The 22,858-nt window shown below is 37.6% G+C and overlaps 1 protein-coding gene and 1 long non-coding RNA gene across 3 annotated transcripts in view; one reads left to right on the top strand and one right to left on the bottom strand.

Moving 5' to 3' along the window:
- The window catches only part of PARP8 (poly(ADP-ribose) polymerase family member 8), a 190,625-nt gene that overhangs the window by 150,846 nt on the left and 16,921 nt on the right, over positions 1-22,858 (top strand). The window contains 7 exon segments of the mRNA XM_055254311.2: positions 8,708-8,800; positions 14,606-14,731; positions 15,732-15,797; positions 18,303-18,370; positions 20,139-20,187; positions 21,309-21,421; positions 21,660-21,732. Coding sequence (XP_055110286.2) covers positions 8,708-8,800; positions 14,606-14,731; positions 15,732-15,797; positions 18,303-18,370; positions 20,139-20,187; positions 21,309-21,421; positions 21,660-21,732 — 588 coding nt within the window.
- Positions 19,794-22,858, bottom strand: part of LOC134733455 (uncharacterized) — a 50,232-nt gene continuing 47,167 nt past the window's right edge. For both annotated transcript variants that reach the window (XR_010116914.1, XR_010116913.1), the window contains exon 4: positions 19,794-22,611. This is a non-coding gene — a long non-coding RNA (uncharacterized lncRNA). The remainder of the gene's footprint in view (positions 22,612-22,858) is intronic.

Here is a 22,858-nt window from a genome sequence, read left to right as displayed (position 1 = left end):
TTTGAGTTCATTGTAGATTCTGGATATTAGCCCTTTGTCAGATGAGTAGGTTGTGAAAATTTTCTCCCATTGTTTAGGTTGCCTGTTCACTCCGATGGTAGTTTCTTTTGCTGTGCAGAAGCTCTTTAGTATAATTAGATCTCATTTGTCAATTTTGGCTTTTGTTGCCATTGCTTTTGGTGTTTTAGACAAGAAGTCCTTGCCCATGCCTATATACTGAATGGTAACGCCTAGATTTTCTTCTAGGGTTTTTATGGTTTTAGGTCTAACATGTAAGTCTTTAATCCATCTTGAATTAATTTTTGCATAAGATGTAAGGAAGGGATCCAGTTTCAGCTTTCTACATATGGCTAGCCAGTTTTTCCAGCACAATTTATTAAATAGGGAATCCTTTCCCCATTACTTGTTTTTGTCAGGTTTGTCAAAGATCAGATGGTTGTAGATATGTGGCGTTATTTCTGAGGGCTCTGTTCTAGTCCATTGATCTATATCTCTGTTTTGGTACCAGTACCATGCTGTTTTGGTTACTGTAGCCTTGTAGTATAGTTTGAAGTCAGGTAGCATTATGCCTCCAGCTTTGTTCTTTTGGCTTAGGATTGTCTTGGGGATGTGGGCTCTTTTTGGTTCCATATGAACTTTAAAGTAGTTTTTTCCAATTCTGTGAAGAAAGTCATTGGTAGCTTGATGGGGATGGCATTGAATCTATAAATTACCTTGGTCAGTATGGCCATTTTCACGATATTGATTCTTCAAACCCATGAGCATGGAATGTTCTTCCATTTGTTTGTATCCTCTTTTATTTCATTGAGCAGTGGTTTGTAGTTCCCCTTGAAGAGGTACTTCACATCCCTTATAAGTTGGATTCCTAGGTATTTTATTCTCTTTGAAGCAATTATGAATGGGAGTTCACTCGTGATTTGGCTCTCTGTTTGTCTGTTATTGGTGTATAAGAATGCTTGTGACTTTTGTACATTGATTTTGTATCCTGAGACTTTGCTGAAGTTGCTTATCAGCTTAAGGAGATTTTGGGCTGAGACAATGGGGTTTTCTAGATATACAATCATGTCATCTGCAAACAGGGACAATTTAACTTCCTCTTTTCCTAATTGAATACCCTTTATTTCCTTTTCCTGCCTAATTGCCCTGGCCAGAACTTCCAACGCCATGTTGAATAGGAGTGGTGAGAGAGGGCATCCCTGTCTTGTGCCAGTTTTCAAAGGGAATGCTTCCAGTTTTTGCCCATTCAGTATGATATTGGCTGTGGGTTTGTCATAGATAGCTCTTATTATTTTGAGATACATCCCATCAATACCTAATTTATTGAGAGTTTTTAGCATGAAGGGTTGTTGAATTTTGTCAAAGGCCTTTTCTGCATCTATTGAGATAATCATGTGGTTTTTGTCTTTGGTTCTGTTTATATGCTGGATTACATTTACTGATTTGCGTATGTTGAACCAGCCTTGCATCCCAGGGATGAAGCCCACTTGATCATGGTGGATAAGCTTTTTGATGTGCTGCTGGATTCGGTTTGCCAGTATTTTATTGAGGATTTTTGCATCAATGTACATCAAGGATATTGGTCTAAAATTCTCTTTTTTTATCGTGTCTCTGCCCGGCTTTGGTATCAGGATGATGCTGGCCTCATAAAATGAGTTAGGGAGGATTCCCTCTTTTTCTGTTGATTGGAATAGTTTCAGAAGGAATGGTACCAGTTCCTTCTTGTACCTCTGGTGGAATTCAGCTGTGAATCCATCAGGTCCTGGACTCTTTTTGGTTGGTAAGCTATTGATTATTGCCAAAATTTCAGAGCCTGTTATTGGTCTATTCAGAGATTCAACTTCTTCCTGGTTTAGTCTTGGGAGGGTGTATTTGTCGAGGAATTTATCCATTTCTTCTAGATTTTCTAGTTTATTTGCGTAGAGGTGTTTGTGGTATTCTCTGATGGTAGTTTGTATTTCTGTGGGATGGGTGGTGATATCCCCTTTATCATTTTTTATTGCATCTATTTGATTCTTCTCTCTTTTCTTTTTATTAGTCTTGCTAGTGGTCTATCAATTTTGTTAATCTTTTCAAAAAACCAGCTCCTGGATTCATTAATTTTTTGAGGGTTTTTTTGTGTCTCTATTTCCTTCAGTTCTGCTCTGATTTATTTCTTGCCTTCTGCTAGCTTTTGAATGTGTTTGCTCTTGCTTTTCTAGTTCTTTTAATTGTGATGTTAGGGTGTCAATTTTGGATCTTTCCTGCTTTCTCTTGTGGGCATTTAGTGCTATAAATTTCCCTCTACACATTGCTTTGAATGTGTCCCAGAGATTCTGGTATGTTGTGTCTTTGTTCTCGTTGGTTTCAAAGAACATCTTTATTTCCACCTTCATTTCATTATGTACCCAGTAGTCATTCAGGAGCAGGTTGTTCATTTTCCATGTAGTTGAGCAGTTTGAGTGAGTTTGTTAATCCTGAGTTCTAGTTTGATTGCATTGTGGTCTGCGAGACAGTTTGTTGTGATTTCTGTTCTTTTACATTTGCTGAGGAGTGCTTTACTTCCAACTATGTGGTCAATTTTGGAATAGGTGTGGTGTGGTGCTGAAAAGAACGTATATTCTGTTGATTTGGAGTGGAGAGTTCTGTAGATGTCTATTAGGTCCGATTGGTGCAGAGCTGAGTTGAATTCCTGGGTATCCTTGTTAACTTTCTGTCTCGTTGATCTGTCTAATGTTGACAGTGGGGTGTTAAAGTCTCCCATTATTATTGTGTGGGAGTCTAAGTCTCTTTGTAGGTCACTCAGGACTTGCTTTATGAATCTGGGTGCTCCTGTATTGGGTGCATATATATTTAGGATAGTTATCTCTTGTTGTTGAATTGATCCCTTTACCATGATGTAATGGCCTTCTTTGTCTCTTCTGATCTTTGTTGGTTTAACGTCTATTTTATTAGAGACTAGGATTGCAACCTCTGCCTTTTTTAGTTTTCCATTTGCCTGGTAGATCTTCCTCCATCCTTTTATTTTGAGCCTATGTGTGTCTCTGCTCGTGAGATGAGTTTCCGGAATACAGCACACTGATGGGTCTTGACTCTTTATCCAATTTGCCAGTCTGTGTCTTTTAATTGGAGCGTTTAGTCCATTTACATTTAAAGTTAATATTGTTATGTGTGAATTGGATCATGTCATTATGATGTTAGCTGGTTATTTTGCTCGTTAGTTGATGCAGTTTCTTCCTAGCCTTGATGGTCTTTACAATTTGGCATGATTTTGCAGTGGCTGGTACCGGTTGTTCCTTTCCATGTTTAGTGCTTCCTTCAGGAGCTCTTTTAGGGCAGGCCTGGTGGTGACAACATCTCTCAGCATTTGCTTATCTGTAAAGTATTTTATTTCTCCTTCACTTATGAAGTTTAGTTTGGCTGGATATGAAATTCTGGGTTGAAAATTCTTTCCTTTAAGAATGTTGAATATTGGCCCCTCACTCTCTTCTGGCTTGTAGAGTTTCTGCTGAGAGATCTGCTGTCAGTCTGACGGGCTTCCCTTTGTGGGTAACCCGACGTTTTTCTCTGGCTGGCGTTAACATTTTTTCCTTCATTTCAACTTTGGTGAATCTGATAATTATGTGCCTTGGAGTTGCTCTTCTCGAGGAGTATCTTTGTGGCGTTCTCTGTATTTCCTGAATCTGAATGTTGGCCTGCCTTGCTAGATTGGGGAAGTTCTTCTGGATAATATCCTGCAGAGTGTTTTCCAACTTGGTTCCTTTCTCCCCGTCACTTTCAGTTACACCAATGAGACGTAGATTTGGTCTTTTCACATAGTCCCATATTTCTTGGAGGCTTTGTTCATTTCTTTTTATTCTTTTTTCTCTAAACTTCCCTTCTCGCTTCATTTCATTCATTTCATCTTCCATCACTGATACCCTTTCTTCCAGTTGATCACATTGGCTCCTGAGGCTTCTGCATTCTTCATGTAGTTCTCAAGCCTTGGCTTTCAGCTCTATCAGCTCCTTTAAGCACTTCTCTGTACTGGTTATTCTAGTTATACATTCATCTAATTTTTTTTTCAAAGTTTTTAACTTCTTTGCCATTGGTTTGAATTTCCTCCTGTAGCTCGGAGTAGTTTGATCATCTTAAGCCTTCTTCTTTCAACTCGTCAAAGTCATTCTCCGTCCAGCTTTGTTCCCTTGCTGGCAAGGAACTGTGTTCCTTTGGAGGAGGAGAGGCACTCTGCTTTTTAGAGTTTCCAATTTTTCTGCTCTGTTTTTTCCCCATCTTTGTGGTTTTATCTACTTTTGGTCTTTGATGATGGTGATGTACAGATGGATTTTTGGTGGGGATGTCCTTTCTGTTAGTTTTCCTTCTAACAGACAGGACCCTCAGCTGCAAGTCTGTTGGAGTTTGCTAGAGGTCCACTCCAGACACTGTTTGCCTGGGTATCAACAGCGGTGGCCGCAGAACAGCGGATTTTCTTGAACCGCGAATGCTGCTGTCTGATCGTTCCTCTGGAAGTTTTGTCTCAGAGGAGTACCTGGCCATGTGAGGTGTCAGTCTGCCCCTAATGGGGGATGCCTACCAGTTAGGCTGCTCAGGGGTCAAGGACCCACCTGAGGAGGCAGTCTGCCCATTCTCAGATCTCCAGCTCTGTGCTGGGAGAACCACTACTCTCTTCAAAGCTGTCAGACAGGGACATTTAAGTCTGCAGAGGTTACTGCTGACTTTTTTGTTTGTGCCTTGCACCCAGAGGTGGAGCCTACAGAGGCAGGCAGGCCTCCTTGAGCTGTGGTGGGCTCCACCCAGTTCCAGCTTCCCAGCTACTTTGTTTACCTAAGCAAGCCTGGGCAATGGCAGGCGCCCCTCCCCCAGCCTCGCTGCTGCCTTACAGTTTGATCCCAGACTGCTGTGCTAGGGATCAGCAAGACTCCATGGGCGTAGGACCCTCCGAGCCAGGTGCAGGATATAATCTCCTGGTGTGCCGTTTTTTAAGCCCATTGGAAAAGCATAGTATTAGGGTGGGAGTGACCCGATTTTCCAGGTGCCGTCTCTCACCCCTTTCTTTGACTAGGAAAGGGAACTCCCTGACCCCTTGCACTTCCCAAGTGAGGCAATGCCTCGCCCTGCTTGGGCTCGCGCATGGTGGGCTGCACACACTGTCCTGCACCCACTGTCTGGCACTCCCTAGTGAGGTGAACCCAGTACCTCGGATGGAAATGCAGAAATCACCCATCTTCTGCGTCGCTCATGCCGGGAGCTGTAGACCGGAGCTGTTCCTATTCGGCCATCTTGGCTCCACCTCTATGCTGTGTCACATTTTCTTAATCCAGTCTGTCATTGATGGACATTTGGGTTGGTTCCAAGTCTTTCCTATTGTGAATAGCGCCGCAGTAAACATACATGTGCATTTGTCTCTATAGTCGCATGATTTATAATCATTTGGGTTTATGCCCAGTAATGGGATCGCTGAGTCAAATGGTATTTCTAGTTCTAGATCCTTGAGGAATCGCCACACTGTCTTCCACAGTGTTTGAACTAGTTTACACTCCCACCAACAGTGTAAAAACATTCCAGTTTCTCCACATCCTCTCCAGCACCTTTTGTTTCCTGACTTTTTAATGATTGCCTTTCTAACTGGTATGAGATGGTATCTCCTCATTGTGGTTTAGATTTGCATTTCTCTGATGACCAGTGATGATGAGCATTTTTTCATGTGTCTGTTGGCTGCATAAATGTCTTCTTTTGAAAAGTGTCTATTCATATCCTTTGCCCACTTTTTGATAGGGTTGTTTGATTTTTTCTTGTAAGTTTGTTTAAGTTCTTTGTAGATTCTGGATATTAGCCCTTTGTCAGATGGGTAGATTGCAAAAATTTTCTCCCATTCTGTAGGTTGCCTATTCTACTCTGATGGTAGTTTCTTTTGCTGTACAGAAGCTCTTTAGTTTAATTAGATCCCATTTGTCAATTTTGGCTTTTGTTGCCATTGCTTTTGGTGTTTTAGTCATGAAGTCCTTGCCCATGCCTATGTCCTGAATGGTATTGCCTAGGTTTTCTTCTAGGGTTTTTATGGTTTTAGGTGTAACATTGAAGTCTTTAATCCATCTTGAATTAATTTTTGTATAAGGTGTAAGGAAGGGATCCAGTTTCAGCTTTCTACATACGGCTACCCAGTTTTCCTAGCACTATTTATTAAATAAGGAATCCTTTCCCCATTTCTTGTTTTTGTCAGGTTTGTCAAAGATCAGATGGTTGTAGATGTGTGGTATTATTTCTGAGGGCTCTGTTCTGTTCCATTGGTCTATATCTCTGTTTTGGTACCACTACCATGCTGTTTTGGTTACTGTAGCCTTGTAGTATAGTTTGAAGTCAGGTAGTGTGATGCCTCCAGCTTTGTTCTTTTGGCTTAGGATTGTCTTGGCAATGCGGGCTCTTTTTTGGTTCCATATGAACTTTAAAGTACTTTTTTCCAATTCTGTGAAGAAAGGCATTGGTAGCTTGATGAGGATGGCATTGAATCTATAAATTATCTTGGGCAGTATGGCTATTTTCACGATATTGATTCTTCCTATCCATGAGCATGGAATGTTCTTGCATTTGTGTCCTTTTTTATTTCATTGAGCAGTGGTTTGTAGTTCTCCTTGAAGAGGTTCTTCACATCCCTTGTAAGTTGGATTTCTAGATATTTTATTCTCTTTGAAGCAATTGTGAATGAGAGTTCACTCATAATTTGGCTCTCTGTTTGTGTGTTATTGGTGTATAAGAATGCTTGTGATTTTTGCACATTGAATTTGTATCCTGAGACTTTGCTGAAGTTGCTCATCAGCTTAAGGAGATTTTGGGCTGAGACGATGGGGTTTTCTAAATATACAATAATGTCATCTGCAAACAGGGACTATTTGACTTCCTCTTTTCCTAATTGGATACCCGTTATTTCTTTCTCCTGCTTGATTGCCCTGGCCAGAACTTCCAACACTGTGTTGAATAGGAGTGGTGAGAGAGGCCATCCCTGTCTTGTGCCAGTTTTCAAAGGGAATGCTTCCAGTTTTTGCCCATTCAGTATGATACTTGCTGTGGGTTTGTTATGAATAGCTCTTATTATTTTGAGATACACAATTTGGTACTGAAAAAGTAATGTCTATTGTTATATTCCCTGGAATGTGTGTGTATATGTACATGCACACACACAAACACACAAATATACATATTTAGATCCTCACAAAGTAAGCATAGTTCAAGGTTCAGATAAAAACTAGTCATAACTCATGTCAGTAAATGAGCCTTTGGGATTGATGGATTTTAATCATATAAATGTGATGGTTGTTGTAAAAGAATATTGTTAAAAACAAAGGGCCCTTTGTGTCACTGTTTACTTCCTCAGTAGTTGATACAAGAATAAATTCCCAAGGCTTTTCATGATATCTAAGATTTGTCTTCTCCTTGGATTCTTGTTTGTGTACTGTTTCATTGTACTGAAGCACCAGAATAGCATTTGACACTATCGTAAATATGCAGTAAGTGGTTGCCACTCTTATTTCAGATCATACCATGCTCTAAGCCCCAGAAAATGAACAAAAGAAGCAACATAATATCCATGGGGAAAACTGAGGGTAAAGCATATACACATATAGTTACACAAAAAAATTGGAGAAGATTAAAAATAAACACTCAAGTTAAAGGAAAAGTTGTTGAAATTGAACAGTTTGCTCTATGTATATCTAAATATATATTGCAGAGTGTATAGCTTGAGTCTGGATGAAGAACTTTCTCTACTTCCTCTCATGGTTCTGAAGTTTCTGAAAATGGAATCAAATGCACTTTTAAGTCTGACAAAGGAAATATATAGATTCATTTTTTTCCCTAAAATTCTTTTTGGAGCAAAGTCAACCAGAAAGCTTTGTAATTGGTCAGGCTTTCTATCTATAAAGCCACGCATATGGGCCCATTCTGAACATAAATGATGTTCGGAATGGGGCCATACATCCCCACTGGTTAAGCAGTAGACCAAGTTGGCCTCTGAAAGAAGTGAGCATACGAGCAGTGGCACTAACAAATGCCTTTTGTCTGCTGTGCAGAGGCACCGTGGATTGCATCGTGTTAGGCTTCATCAGCTACCTAATGCAATGTAACTTGGGAGATAAGATAAATCAGAGGGATGACACTATATTAGATTTGAAAGATGAGAGCTCTTCCAAAGTAATTGTAGAGTGTATATTTCAGTGCTGTTGACTTCATGAGGTTATTGAAATCAAAAGTGTTTGCAACGAAACGATTCTTTCAAGAACAGAATCATGCTATTTTTTTTTTCAAACAAAATTTCCTAGGAAAAAGTGGAATTCTCCTTTGTATGTTTGTTTTATACCGCTTTCATATTTAAGCTCATTATTGTTGTGTCACCAGCTTAGGTATTTACATTTTCTGTGCATCTCTTGTGCAAATGTATATGAAAGCGTGAGAGATAAATTTTCCTATTTAAGGATATTTTTACCACTAAATTGTTCTGAGTGTGTCTAAAACTAACTGAAAAGAACCTTTTTTATAATATTTTTTACTCTGTATTAGTAAATGACTCTTTACTGTTACCTAAATTTAAGAATTTATTTCTTATTAAAGTGGTATGATTTCCTTTTTAAAAAACACTAAAACTTTGCATTTTCTATTTATTATGTGAAATGTCATGAATTTAATTTTGATATTGACAGTCGGAAAAAAGTTTTGTGACTGATTCCCTTTTCTTTTGTAGCCTACTGTGTGTGAACGGGAGCTGTGTGTGTTTGCTTTTCAAACCCTGGGAGTAATGAATGAAGCTGCTGATGAAATCGCAACTGGAGCTCAGGTATAACACAGGATACTAATTATTTCTTATTTTGCTTTAAAAAATTTGTTCCAGTCCACTGGTTATCTTCATTCTGCTATTCTTTGGGGAAAATATTTGATAACTTCTAGTTAAGTGGCAAATTGGCATTTGATTTTTTTTATATGTAAACTAAATGTTATCTCTCCATCTAATGTGTGTTTTATCATTTTGTGATTGCCAAGGAGAGAAATTAAACCAACTTTCCATTGCATGAAAAATAATTCTAATTTCTTCTTACACGGTGAAGTGGAGAAACTGAAACCCTCGTGCATGCTTTATGTAAAATGTATTTATAAAGATAACTGCCATAAAATGGAAGCCAATTTATTTTTACAACTTAGGTGGAAAGATGATAGGCAGAGTATGTAGTAGAAAGAGAACATTCAGTTTCACAGAGCAGTGTTTAGGAGATGGGAAGAAAAGCAATTCCATCAAAATTTCAAGGTTTTTTTTTTTTTTTTCCCACTTAAAGAACCTGACTAAACTACTAATTCATCTATAAGAAAAAAAATCAAAGAAAACTCTAAAAAATTAATGAACATTAGTTAAGAGAGGTTAGACCAACCACATACAGAAACATATGCAGTGCTATAACGTTTTAACAAAATATAGTATTGGCAAAGAATAGCATGGCAGATCAGTGGCAGATTATCCCCCAAATGAATCAAATTATGAATAAATTTAATGTATGTTAAAGTAGGTTTCATCTCCTCACTTACTGAAGAGTTATTTAGTAAGTGAAGTAGAAACAAATGGCCTGTAACGGGGAAAAATTGGTTTAGTGCTTTACCTTACACTGTGTGCAAAAACAAATTTCAGATAGCTTGACAAATACCTAATTTTAAAAACTTATTTAATAATGCAAACTATGGGTGAGTAAAATTGAACATGCACGACCTGAGGCAGTTTATCAGGCTTATGAAGGCACAACAGTTAAATAATACAGATAGTAGCCTAGAGCTTAGGAATGTACACACCCCTTAGCCTAGTCGTTTTAATTAACTAAAACTATTTTGCATCCACCTGATGAAATATTTAGGGCAGTATTTTTCATATAATTGAATTATAAATGAAACAAATAATACAAACAGTAGAATGTTGTCGGTCTTATATGATATGAAAAAAATGATTCCATGATTAAAATAAATTTCCAAACTATAGCTTCGTATTTCCCCCACACACAACATGCACATATTTGCATATTAACGGTTCTGAGCATCCCTAAAACTAAGGAAATAGCAAGCCTATACTTAGAGGGTTACTAAAATATATCTGACTATGGAGAGCCTTTTTCTTTTCCATCCTTCTTTTTTAAATGTGAAAGTTTTTCTTGTCCCTTGGAAATAATATTGCTAAAAGGAAAAAAAAAGGCACTTTAATATGTATGGTATTTATAGCTATGTAAAAATAATTAAAATCTTAAAGGGGTATGTTGTATGAATATGCTCACATGTATATTTATATTGATTTATGTATGTGCATATATGTTAAAAATTCTTCAAGTAGTATACTTAAAATTCATACATTTTACCGTATGCAAGTTTCCCTTTAAAAAAGAAATTAAAGGCTAGAAATAGTAAATTATAAATTAGAAGGAAAAGTAATATGCTAACAGTATGGTATGTTGATAGAATAATAGCCTTTTAAAATCATTGTTACATCTTAAAATTAATGGTTTTGAATAGAAATGAATTTCAAATTATATAATGATTGATACGAAGCACATGTATTTGATCAGCTCAATTTAGTGATGTAATTCTAAAAATCAATATCAAAAGATCAGAAAGTTTAGTAATTCTACCCCAAAGACAGCATTTTTTTCATACTCTATTTCTCAAAACAGGTGCCCCAGTATTCTGTCATAATCCTAACGATTACAGGGAAATCACTTCTTTTTCTAAACAAAAAGAAACCACCTCAGGGTGTCATTGCCTCAGTTTACCCCCGCATTTTAAATGGTGCTCTGGGGGCTGCAAAGACATTCCTCAGGACCACTGCAGGGGACTCGCCTGGACCAACAGTGCCCCGTGGTCCGAGCAGCTGCTGTTCCAGCGCCCCAAATACTACTTCAACAGAATAGTTCCATTTTATTTGTTTAGATATTGGGCTCACATCTAAGACTTTTTTTAAATTACTATTGCAACATTGGACAATGATTGGTTTATGATTCTGAATCTGCTTCCTTTTTTAGACTACACTGTATACCCATAGGCTATTCCTGTAGGTGCCTTTCTTAGTCACATGGACTTCCAGTTAGTAAAAGACTAATGACTAAAGACTAATGACCTAATTTGTCTCATTTGCAAGAGCTTGGAGGCCTTTCTTTCATGCCTGAAGGGGGTGTGTGTGGGGAGGGTTGCTCTGCCAGTTGAATTGTGTGATGTAGCGTCCTTTGGAGGCACCTGATTCTGTAAATTCACAGACCTTTTTATTTTCACTTATCAAATGTCCTAATTTTTCTTGCTTAAACCTAATATTTCTTTGCATTTCCATCCTAAGTATCTTAGTCAACTGCCAAATTGCTTCTTCAATTATATCATTCAGTCAAAGAAGGCAGATGTATGTGTGTAACTTGTTGTCCATAGCACGCATCATATATACTAAGATTCTATTTAGAATCTTTAATTTTAAATGTTGGGAGTGGGGAAATATATCATTTAAGACAAAATAATAAAAAAAAAAGAAGTCATAGTTGTGTGCTCTCTTTTATTTTTTATTTTGTTTTCTTTCTTTTCTCCCCCCCCAACCCCCGCCCCCCGCGAGAGAGCGTCTTTCTGTCACCCAGGCCAGAGTGCATTGGTGCAGTCTCAGTCATTGTAACCTCTGCCTCATGGGTTCAAGCGATTCTCCTGCCTCAGCCTGTCTAGTAACTGGGATAACAGGTCCACGCCACTGCACCCAGCTAATTTTTGTATTTTTTTGTGGAGACAGGATTTGGCCATCTTGGCCACGCTGGTCTCGAACTCCTGACCTCAAGGGATCCTCCCACCTCAGCCTCCTGAAGTGCTTGGATTACAGGCATGAGCCACCATGCCCAGCCTCTCTTACATTTTTATTTTTATTTATTTCTTGGAGACAAGGTCTTACTGTGTTGTCCAGGCTGGTCTTGAACTCCTGGGCTCAAGTGATCCTCCCACCCCCGCCTCCCAAAATGCTGGGATTACAGGCGTGAGCCACCACACCCAGCCTTTTATTTTTTAAAGTGGATGTTTTAGTCCATGAGATACCTAGAAAAATTAAGATATGCAAAGGAATATAAATCCAAATTGTATTATAAATGCTTTTCTTCTTAAAAAGTCTAATGCTAGCTTCTATAACAGATAAACCATAAAATCACGGCAGCTTAACATGGTAGCACTTTGTCATTCACGCACTCCAATTAGAATGTTTGATGGGCCACTTTCTGTGTGGTGACTGGGGGGACTGGACCCCTCCGATCGTGTGGCCCTGCTGTCTTTACTGTATGCCATGTAGTAGAGAAAGTGAGGAAGGCGTACCTTTCTTTGCATCACTGGGGGCACTGGACCCCTCCGATCGTGTGGCCCTGCTGTCTTTACTGTATGCCATGTAATAGAGAAAGCGAGGAAGGCGTACCTTTCTTGGCATCAGCTCAGCCCCTTTCCACTGATGATCTGGTGAAAGCTAGTGGTAAGACCTTATTCAGACGAGAAGGTGAAAATGTCCCTTGCTGAGCAGCTGCTTCCAGGTATTAGCACTGTGTCCTGGAAGTGAGCAAGGAGTTGGAAACTTTGGTGCATCCCATGTAATTGAGTCACAGTAGTTACACTTTTTTTTGAAGTTAGGCTAGGACATATATTAACAGAAATATTCTACCAATTAAGTTTGCTACCCATTATTACAATTTACTTAAATATACTAGTAAAAATATTGGTCAAAAATGCATGGACTTTTATAAAACTTCAATTACATAGTAGGACATAATTTTTAAAGGGTTTTAATGAGAGCATATCCATCTGTGTCATTCCCCTCCTCCCTACAAGGTCTCAGAAAAGGCCATTTTTTATCTTTTTTTTTTTTCTTTTTTTTTTTTTGAGACGAAGTTTTGCTCGTCACCCAGGCTGGAGTGCAGTGGTGCAATCTTGGCTCACTGCAACCTCCAACTCCTGGGTTCAAGCAGTTCTCCTGCCTCAGCCACCCGAGTAGCTGGCACTGCAGGCACCTGCCACCATGCCCAGCTAATTTTTTGTATTTTTAGTAGAGATGGGGTTTCACCACATTGGCCAGGCTGGTCTCGAACCCCTGACCTCAGGCAATCCTCCCTCCTTGGCCTCCCAAAGTGCTAGGATTACAGGCGTGAGCCACTGCGCCCAACAAGGCTATTTTATCTTACTGATTCTTCTTTGTCAGTTCTTGTTTGGGTTTTCATTAGAGACCAGATAATGCTGAAAACAATCTGTATCAGGGTTAACGTGCATCTCTAGGGTAGAAGGAATGTGAGGGTGGAAGAGGAAGGCAAAAAGGAGGGTTTTATTATGTCCTTATTATGTTTATTGCTTGGACTATAACTTCTTGCATATATCTATATATATGTATGCATGTATTTACATACGCACACATAAGTGAAATAGTGTGTCAGGAACATTAGCTGTTTCCATTCTAATGTCTTCTGAGTGTGTCTTGTGGATATGCATGTCTATGTACTCGGGGCATGTTATGTCTGGTGTCTTGAGCGTTGCTGATTATTTTAGGTCACTTGAAATTGGGTGGGTGTGTTTTGTGAGTACCCACACAACATAGTGAGCTCTGCTGTCATTAGGTCACAATACTCCTGTCTTAAAAGCAGGAGAATCAAAAATTGGCCCCCTCTTACTGTGCATTTTTTAAATGCCTGTCTAAAGACTTTCTAGAAATAGCTTTCCCTATAAAGATATATATATATATATGCTTCCTTATTAAGTAATTTGTGTTCACACTGTAGATATGTCTGTTCAGGTGAACTCCGACCATTTAGACAGTATCAGTTTTCTTTATTCAGTGGCCAGAATATATTGTTTTGGGGACTGGAAAGGGGAGCCATGCTATCAAACTGCTATATAGTACTGCCTCTTGGTAGATTGTGCAGAAGAATCATAGGATAACAGGAATAAAGCCATTGTCTTTAGCCAATCAAAGGTCATTAGTGGACTTGGATAGAGGAGAATAGGAAGAGGCAAGATGTTGTCAGGCAATTAGCTATTCCTGGAGCATGCCAAAGTCTTTTCCTGCACATGGGGCTTTCTTCCCCTGGAACAGCTTCTCCCCAGATGGTCGCATGTCTCCTTCCTGACCCCATACAGGTCTCTGTTGAGATTCACCACCATTCCTAGCCACTCTAAAACAGTGTCCCTTTCTGCATTATTCTCTAGTGCCTACTTTATTTTTTGTAACATTTAACAGTATCAGAAATTCTATTGAAGCATCTATTTGCTTAACTGATATTTTATTTTGTGTCTTCTCCCTTAGACTGTCAGCTGCACCAGAGCAGGGACTTGTCTGTCTTGTGCCTTGTCGTACCATAGGGTCTAGAACAATACTAGCATATAATGTGTGCCCTTGAAAAAGAGATATTAAGTTGTAAGTAATGAGAGGCAGCACACGTTTGTTATTTTGAATTGATGGTAAAGTTTGGTCAAATGTGGTCTCAAGTCTTGAATTACGCATTTGAGAGATTGGTAGCAGTCCTGATCTTCCTCATTAACTTATGCTACCTTGAGAGGGAGAAACAATGGCAAAGCACTGGATAAAACCTGGAGGGTAGTAACTATCTTATGTGTATATTTCAAGGTGGTAGATCTACTAGTATCCATGTGTAGGTCTGCGTTGGAATCTCCTAGAAAAGTTGTGATTTTCGAGCCATATCCTTCTGTGGTAGACCCTAATGACCCTCAGATGCTGGCCTTCAACCCCAGGGTAAGTTGTTATCCTGGCACACCAATCACAAAGTTTTCTTTAACAATAACACCAACATTGAGATTGTAGTCTCGTTAGCTTTCCTCTTTCTATCTAAATCTCTATCTCATCAAGCATATCCATGAGTATTTTAATTTCATCATGTATTTTTGGGGATTCTGACTTATGTAACCTCATTTTGATTTTAAAGATCATGGGTGAAGGGACAAGTTTTCCTTTCTTTTCTGCATTTTCACTTCAACCCTCCTTTCCTCTTTCCCTTCTTCCTCCCCAGCTGTCTGAAGGTTAGTGAAAGTTTAGTTCATACTGTTAATGGACCTGCCTTTCTTAAGGAAGCAGTTTTATAAATGTTCCTGAAGATAAGGCAGAATCCTTTTGAAAGTACAAAACTTTCAAATTGCATAAGAGCTGAAATTGTCTCAGTTTCTATTACTACTAAGCTTGAAATAATTTTATAGAAACAACTGTATACAATTTTCTTGGAAGAACTTTATTTCTTCATAAATGGCAACAGCGCACATATTTAGATCTTGCTTGAAAATGAATTGTCAGCTACGTGACTGTATGCTATCATTTGCATACTGTCAGCCATACTCTTGTTAACAATATTCAACTCAAAATAAAATAAAAGCAATTGTGAGATTTGAAGTGGGTTTTTGTATTTTAGAAGGATTCTATGTTGACTTTATTCATTATGGCTTAGTGTTTTAGTGGTGAAAGCCTGAATCAGGAGCCCCATAACTTTTTTGTGTTTCTAGATTTTTTCCCCCATGGCTTATAGAAGGATTGCCATGGTTTTCTTTGTTTCTTTTCTCTGACTGAAGTCCTGGAGCCATCTTATTATAGTCTTCCCTTTTATGTACACAAAACAGTCATTGCTTTCAAATTGACCCCAATGGAAAATTCACATATGGAAATAATATATTTCTCTAGTGATATACAGACTTGCAACAGCTTATAAGCAAATGCTGTTTTTTAACATCACTTTTTCATTAAACAGAAAAAGAACTATGATCGAGTAATGAAAGCACTCGATAGCATAACTTCTATCAGAGAAATGACACAAGTAAGTATGTCATCTGATCTTGTGCAGTGTATTTTTTAAATGTCTGAGAGTTCTAGCTATGTAGTGAAATGTAGACTTCTCTATTATACAGGGTATAATTAAAATCATTTAAAAATTTGTGCGGTATTAAGATGTTTTAATTAAATCACATCAGTGTACTAGCATGTAACACTGTGACTTCAGGAAAGTGGATAATTATAAGATAATTTACTCCTAATACTCTGCCCTCAAACTCGGGCAAGAGCTTGGGTACATGTAGGTATGTCGGGGTATTTTAAGGCAAAGGTTAAATCTGGTACCATCTTCCTAGACTGTCAATTTTAATTGATGGTAGCAATTTCAAAACATTATTTGAGTATTAAAATAAAAACAGAAATGTTCTTTAAAATGGAAATTTTCCATAAATATTTTATATAATGCAAAATCCCAGAACCACTTTGGAAGATGCCAGCCTCCCTGAGAGTATGGGTTTATGTTTTTGGTCATTAAGGGAGGCTTTGGTGGAAATAGTTTGATGAGCACGGATCAGGGTTTGTTAGGAGAATCGAACACATCCCTGGGCTATAGTCCAGCACTTGGAAAAGCACACACTGTTGAATTATTGAGACCTTTCCACTGCCAAAGCTTGGAGAGAGGTTTAAAACTCATCATTGTAAGTAGAAATTAATAATCCGAGATTGACAACACACATTATGTGTGCAGCTTGCATGTAGTGGTTTCAAGGATTGCACTACCCTAGAGACCCTTGCAGGCTTATAATGAGTATTACCCTGGGTCCTTTATTTTCTCTGGGGAGGGAATAGGGGAACCCTCCTGTCCCAGGGCCCACTAAGCTGCTATGCTGCTTTCTCCCTGCCCCCACCAACCCCCAGAGTTATCTCTACTCCTCTGTAGGAAGACAGTACTCAAAAAGTACATTTTTGCATTTCCATTTTGATTCTTGATTCTTCTGATCATCATTTATTCATGTAGTCAAATATTCATTCATTCACTCAATAAATAGTGTGTGTCTGGCAAAGAGTAAACAAGAGATCCTTTAATTCACAAATGTTATTATTTGCTTAAAAAATCACCATCCCTTCGGGTTGTTTTTCTATGCCAGTACCTTTCTATATTATCCGAATTCTTTCTCAGACAAGCACTCCTTATTTGTATAGGGAAAGAAAACAATAAAATGTATTTCCACCTAGGGGAAAAAAGAACATATTGGAATATCTTATACAAAGTCATATAAACATTTTTAGTCATGAAAAAGATTTTGGTATAAGGTATTTATACTATACCCTAGACCTTGATTATTTTTGGATTTAAAAATAGCTACAAACTCTGACTCTGGAATCAGCTCTCTGCCAAAAATTGCTTTCTTTATTCTGGGTCATGTGTAAGCTATTTTAATAGAAGGGAACGTAGACGACTGAGCGTCAGCCTAGGAAGTTAAGAGGCCAAAATCGTATAACTGGCTCATCAATGAATGTGGCCTGTGACCTTGGGCAAGTTGCTTAATTGCTTGGTGCTTCACTGTCAAGGTGGAAGTAGTAATGCTGCACCCTCTTTTGGTGTGTACTTCATAGGGAAGCTTTTAGGTTTTATTGTGTCAAATTCTTTAAACCTTTCTGAATAAATACAACATTATACTGTGCTGTTTTCTAGAATGTACTGTCCTATACATAGCCCTAAATCGTCACAGAGAGATTGCTCTTCGTTCTGTGAAATGATTGTCTGGGTAAATCCCATTAAATACTTTTTAGAGAAGGCTTCATCTTACGTAAATTGTGTCCAATTTTTCAATGTAAAGATCTATACCTAAGTCTGGACTCTGAGATATGAGCATTAGTAGTGGCCCTCACAAGCTTTGCTTTCATATTAGTTATTGGTTAAAATGGTCATTGTGAAAGAGAAACTTTACAGGACACTTGTAAAGGTGGCAAGACAGATTTATTCAGAGCACTGTAGTGGGGGAGAGAGACTGCAGCATAAACTGAGCTCAACTTCAACTAAAACAAAGGTGATCCAGGTTTTTAAAGGCAGAGGAGAGGAAGCAAAAGGCACTACAAGTAAGTGAAAAGGCAAGGAAAAGAAGATGGGACTAGGGGAGTTATGTAAAAATGGAAAGCTACAGAAGGGGATAAGTGGAGAATTACCAAAAATGGTTTGGCAAAGTGGGTTGGTACCATATACATTTTGTGGTATGGCAGCATCACGTTTTCTTGAGCAGAAACTCAACAGGGAGCTGGAGAGTGGTCATCTTTAGGGACATAGCCTAGTGTAAATGGAAGCCAGGCTAAAATCTGGACAAGTCTTTTAACACAGTGTTTGGGCAAGAAAGTTCACAGTTCCCATCATCTTGGGAGAAAAGACTAGGGCAATTGTTGTTGTTCCCATGTTAAGTCCACAAATTTTTAAGTCTTACTAGATTAGGCATATTGTTTGGTCTGATTTTCCTTTTGTGAAAACGGAAAAATGAATTTTTATGAAAAATCAAGAAGTATAATGACTTTTTTTCAGGCACCGTATCTGGAAATCAAGAAGCAGATGGATAAACAGGACCCCCTTGCTCATCCCTTACTGCAATGGTATAAAATTTTAGTTTTCCTCTTAATTAAATCAGTATCCTTTTCTACTGCTTGCTTTAAGGAAAAAAAAAAAAAAAAAAAAAAACCTGTCTTACAAGCCCTGCAATGCCACCGTTCTACAAGCTTATGAGACCTGGTGATTTTACAACCTAAGAGTCCTTAATGACTCTCACTTTAATTAAAACTTGTACATCACAAGGGGTAGAGAATGCTGTCACATGCACTACCAGGGATAAATAGTGCATTTGACAGCAGTTTGCCTATAGTTTTAAAAGATGTGATTAACTAGATTATGTGGCAGAAGCATTTTGGTTCATTTAATTTTCTAGTTCAGTGAGGACTAAGTGATCAAACTCAGTGTTTCAACCTTTATTATTGAAATCTTTCTAATATAAAATAAATGTTTTATATTTTGCTCCCTTAACAAGGGCAGTATAAATATGATTAACTCTTTGCTTGCTCAGTGCAGAAGATGCACAGTTTCAGAGTGAGCCTGGTGAGGGAGGTAGTGTTATCCCAGCATGAATTCTAGAAGGAGGGCTAGACTATGAAGAGGAGAGAAGTCACCTTGCTGTGATGCCCATTTCAAATAATTTGCCCTCTTCTACTTCTAATAATTTCCTCTCTTGTTTCTCATTTGCAAAATGAAGACACTAGTTTCTACTCAGCATCCCCTATAAGGGTTTTATACACATCTCTTTGAATTAACTTTGAAAACTCCAACTCCGTGAGATTTACCATACAGTAATACAAATGTAAGGCTTATAAGAGATTGAGATGAATGAGCACTTATACTGTGCTATGACCAGGAAGTTTTAAAAAAATATGTAAAGGTGGGCAGATGCAAAAGAATCTGGCTTCCTCAAGATTCTGATTACTTAACTTTCACTTCATTAAAATTTTATAATACACATTTAATTTAGTCTAACAAGATTATAACAAAAATTAGGTATGGAAGCCTTCCTTCTTTGTATCTGTTATCATCTGTTACTAAATTCTGACACAATTAAGTACAATAATACTAAATTTCCATTGTAACCTTTAAATTTTTCTCATTATTATATTCAGATTGAAGGTAAAAATTGCATATATCTAGTTGCTTTCTTTTTTTCCTTGTAGTCAGATGGTTAACTTTTAATTCTTGTGATCATTTCCTTCAGCTTGTTAGTCACTCTTCTTTCAAGATGAAGAGAGTCTACCCAAACTTATTATTTTGTGTGCTTATAGAGCAGTTCCTTTCAGATGCTTGAATTTAATTTTTTTCAACTGCAGTGTCTACGTATGTTGGATTTTGTATGTAAACCGTTGTATATATATCAGCTCAAAGAGATCCTCAAATATTTAGAGAAAAAAAATCTTCATAAGAACTTATCCTTAATTTAAGCAATGTAAGAGAGGAATAAAAGAAGCAGATCCATGACTCACTGCTCATATTTGTATTTGGATTATCATTATTTGAAAGTACATTCAGAAATGTTCAAATGTTCATTTTGCTGATGCTTGAGGTTGTGCTTATTAAAAACTACATCTTAAGTTTTAGGGAACAACTTCCTAGTGTGTTTTCTCAGATTAAAATATTACCTTTTTTATTACATAAGCTCTTTAAATTGTTTCAGGAAACAAACCTAGATTATGCAACTAAATGAAATTATTTCCAAGTTTAGTTTATGGCACAGCAAAAATAAGTTTTAATCACTTGCCAACTAAGAAAAAGAACTTTAAATATATTTGGCATATGTTTGTGACTAATGGATCATTTTAATTTCAGGGTTATATCAAGTAATAGATCACATATTGTGAAACTGCCAGTTAACAGGGTAAGTTGGTTTTTTTTTTTTACATATGCATACAGAAATGGGAGGAGTACTTATCAGTTGGGAGAACCTACCTTGTAATTTTTAGCCAGCCTCTCCAAGAATTGAAGTAAACCCAGGTTAAATCTAATTCTTTAGTTTGAAATAGCCATTGTTCACTGGCTCCAAACCTTTCCAAGATAACAAATTCAAATTCAGTCTGCTGTCCTGACTTTTTAAGTGAATAAAAACATCAATATGAAATCATTTAGTTATTCCACAAGCAATTGAAAAATATTATATGGAGATTGACCAGAAAGAAGTTAATGTGCTTTGTAATCATTGTCAGTTTCATGTTGGCACATTCTCACTTTTCTACAGCTGAGAAGCTATTGACCTCAGACAACTTATTTATCAGCCTAGAAAGCTTAAAAAATAGTAATTTGTAAAAAGCTAATAGACTCTGGATTTCAGTTGTGATCATCACCTAAGAGCTGTACCTAAAAATCTCATTTTTGCCATCTGTGAATCTCTAAATGTAGATTCCTGTGCATTATATTCCTGTATAACTATATTCCTAAGAGAAAGGGAAACACTTAGAAGATGTTATCAAGCTATTAATCCAAAAGATTCTGCTTTCATTTCTCTCCCTGACCAAGGAGGAGACTATATTTGAATGTAGGCAAAAATTCTCAATTTTATAAATATATGCAAATAAAGTATCATAATAATTTTTGCAGTTTTATAAACTTTTCTTTTCTGCTTAGCAAACTCCAGAATATTTCCCCAGTTGAGCAGCTAGTATATACTTAGGGACTCAATAATATAAGTGTTAAAAGAAATGTAATTAAGAAGGCAGATCTGCTTAAACATGATTGCATACTGTATTCCAAAGCTTTGGATTGTCTGTTTCCTGTTCCTTTCCCATTTGCCCAAAGAATTGTTCTTCATATTTGCAATTCCATGTGACTTATCACTTATGTAGACTTTTAAAAACATTATACAAATTAGCTTGCTAATGTGGTTAGTGTAAAATTACTATAGTTTGGAAGTGGGAATTCTTAAACCAATAAAATTTGAAATTGTGATCAGCCTGAATATATGTTGTTTTACATGTTTTTGTTTGTCTTTATTTTAAACGGCAGCAATTGAAGTTTATGCATACTCCACATCAGTTCCTTCTTCTCAGCAGTCCACCAGCCAAAGAATCCAATTTTAGAGCTGCTAAAAAACTCTTTGGAAGCACCTTTGCATTTCAGTGAGTAAGGCTTAATGTTAATGGGGGTGTGCCCCACCCAGTTTTCCAGAAATATATGGGGGAGATATCACTGTCTTTCAGTAAATGGTCATTCAATAGATGGTCATGTAGTCAACTACATAATACTTGATTTGGCAATCCAGAACCTTCAGAAGGCACCATGACTTATTATGTTTTGACCACTTTGAAGATAATTAATTTTCTGGTTTTGCTTTTTCCTTTCCATCTGTTTCTTTAGTGGCTCACACATTGAAAACTGGCACTCCATCCTGAGGAATGGCCTGGTTGTTGCTTCTAATACACGATTGCAGGTAAATTTTCTGAATGCTTTAACAAGACTTCATTCTTCTTCAGAACTGAGATTCAGTAAGCAACCCTGTTGTTAGGTTTAACTTGCAAAAGAGGAAGCATGTGAGTCAAACATTATATGGAATTTCTAGTAGGCATAGTAGAACTGAAGCAGAACTGATCTGTACACAATGATGTAAACATAAAATGGATCACACAATGAAAAGAAAAAGAAAGGATGGGTGCAGTGGCTCACACCTGTAACCCCAGCACTTTGGGAAGCTGAGGCGGGCAGATCGCTTGAGGCCAGTAGTTTGAGACCAGCCTGGCCAACATGGCAAAACCCTGTCTCTATTAAAAATACAAAAAAAAAAAAAAAATTTATCCAGGCGCGGTAGCACACACCTACAATCGAAGCTAATTTGGAGGCTGAGGCAAGAGAATAATTTGAACCCGGGAGATGAAGGTGAAGGTGGCAGTGAGCTGAGATCACACCACTGTACCTCAGCCTGGCTGACAGAGCAAGACGGTCTCAACAACAAAAAAAGAAAAAAAAAAAAGGAAAAGAAAAGAGGGTTTAATTCCCTCTGAGAAAACAGTAAAACAAATCCACTTTTTACTTAAGTAGAAAAACATTATCATGCACAAAGTAAAATCATACAGGCATTCTGTTAATTCAGTGTACATTTCTAGAGTACTGGGCCTCAATATGAATGCTTTTAGAGAATAAAATGTAGAAATAAGTGGAGATTGCATGCCAGAGAGCTGTCTGATACCTGATTTTCCGCCTCCAGGACAATACTTGGTGTTAGCAGGATATCATGGCTGTTATCTTCATCTTTATTTATGCCTTTCATCCTGTACATTTCACTTCACTCTCATGCAGCTGAATTTTTTTTCATCTGACAGCATAAAGACATAAGGAAATGAGATGCTTAACCCAGACACTTGAGCTAGATCTCATATTATGGTGACATTTTAGATGATTCAATTAAATGTTATATGTGTTTAGTATTCAATTTATACTAATAGTGTGTGAGGGACCAGAACACAGAGATAATAAGAAAGAAGTTTAGTTGAGCTGAGTATAGTTTCAGTTAATGAAACTTATGTAACCTGAAAAATGTAACAAAGGATAAGAACAGGATG

The sequence above is a fragment of the Symphalangus syndactylus genome, chromosome 18 (genome assembly GCF_028878055.3).
Source record: "Symphalangus syndactylus isolate Jambi chromosome 18, NHGRI_mSymSyn1-v2.1_pri, whole genome shotgun sequence".
NCBI classification, from domain to species: Eukaryota; Metazoa; Chordata; class Mammalia; order Primates; family Hylobatidae; genus Symphalangus; species Symphalangus syndactylus.
The sequence above is the reverse complement of the archived record's forward strand: the minus strand, read 5'-3'. Positions and strand labels throughout refer to the sequence as shown.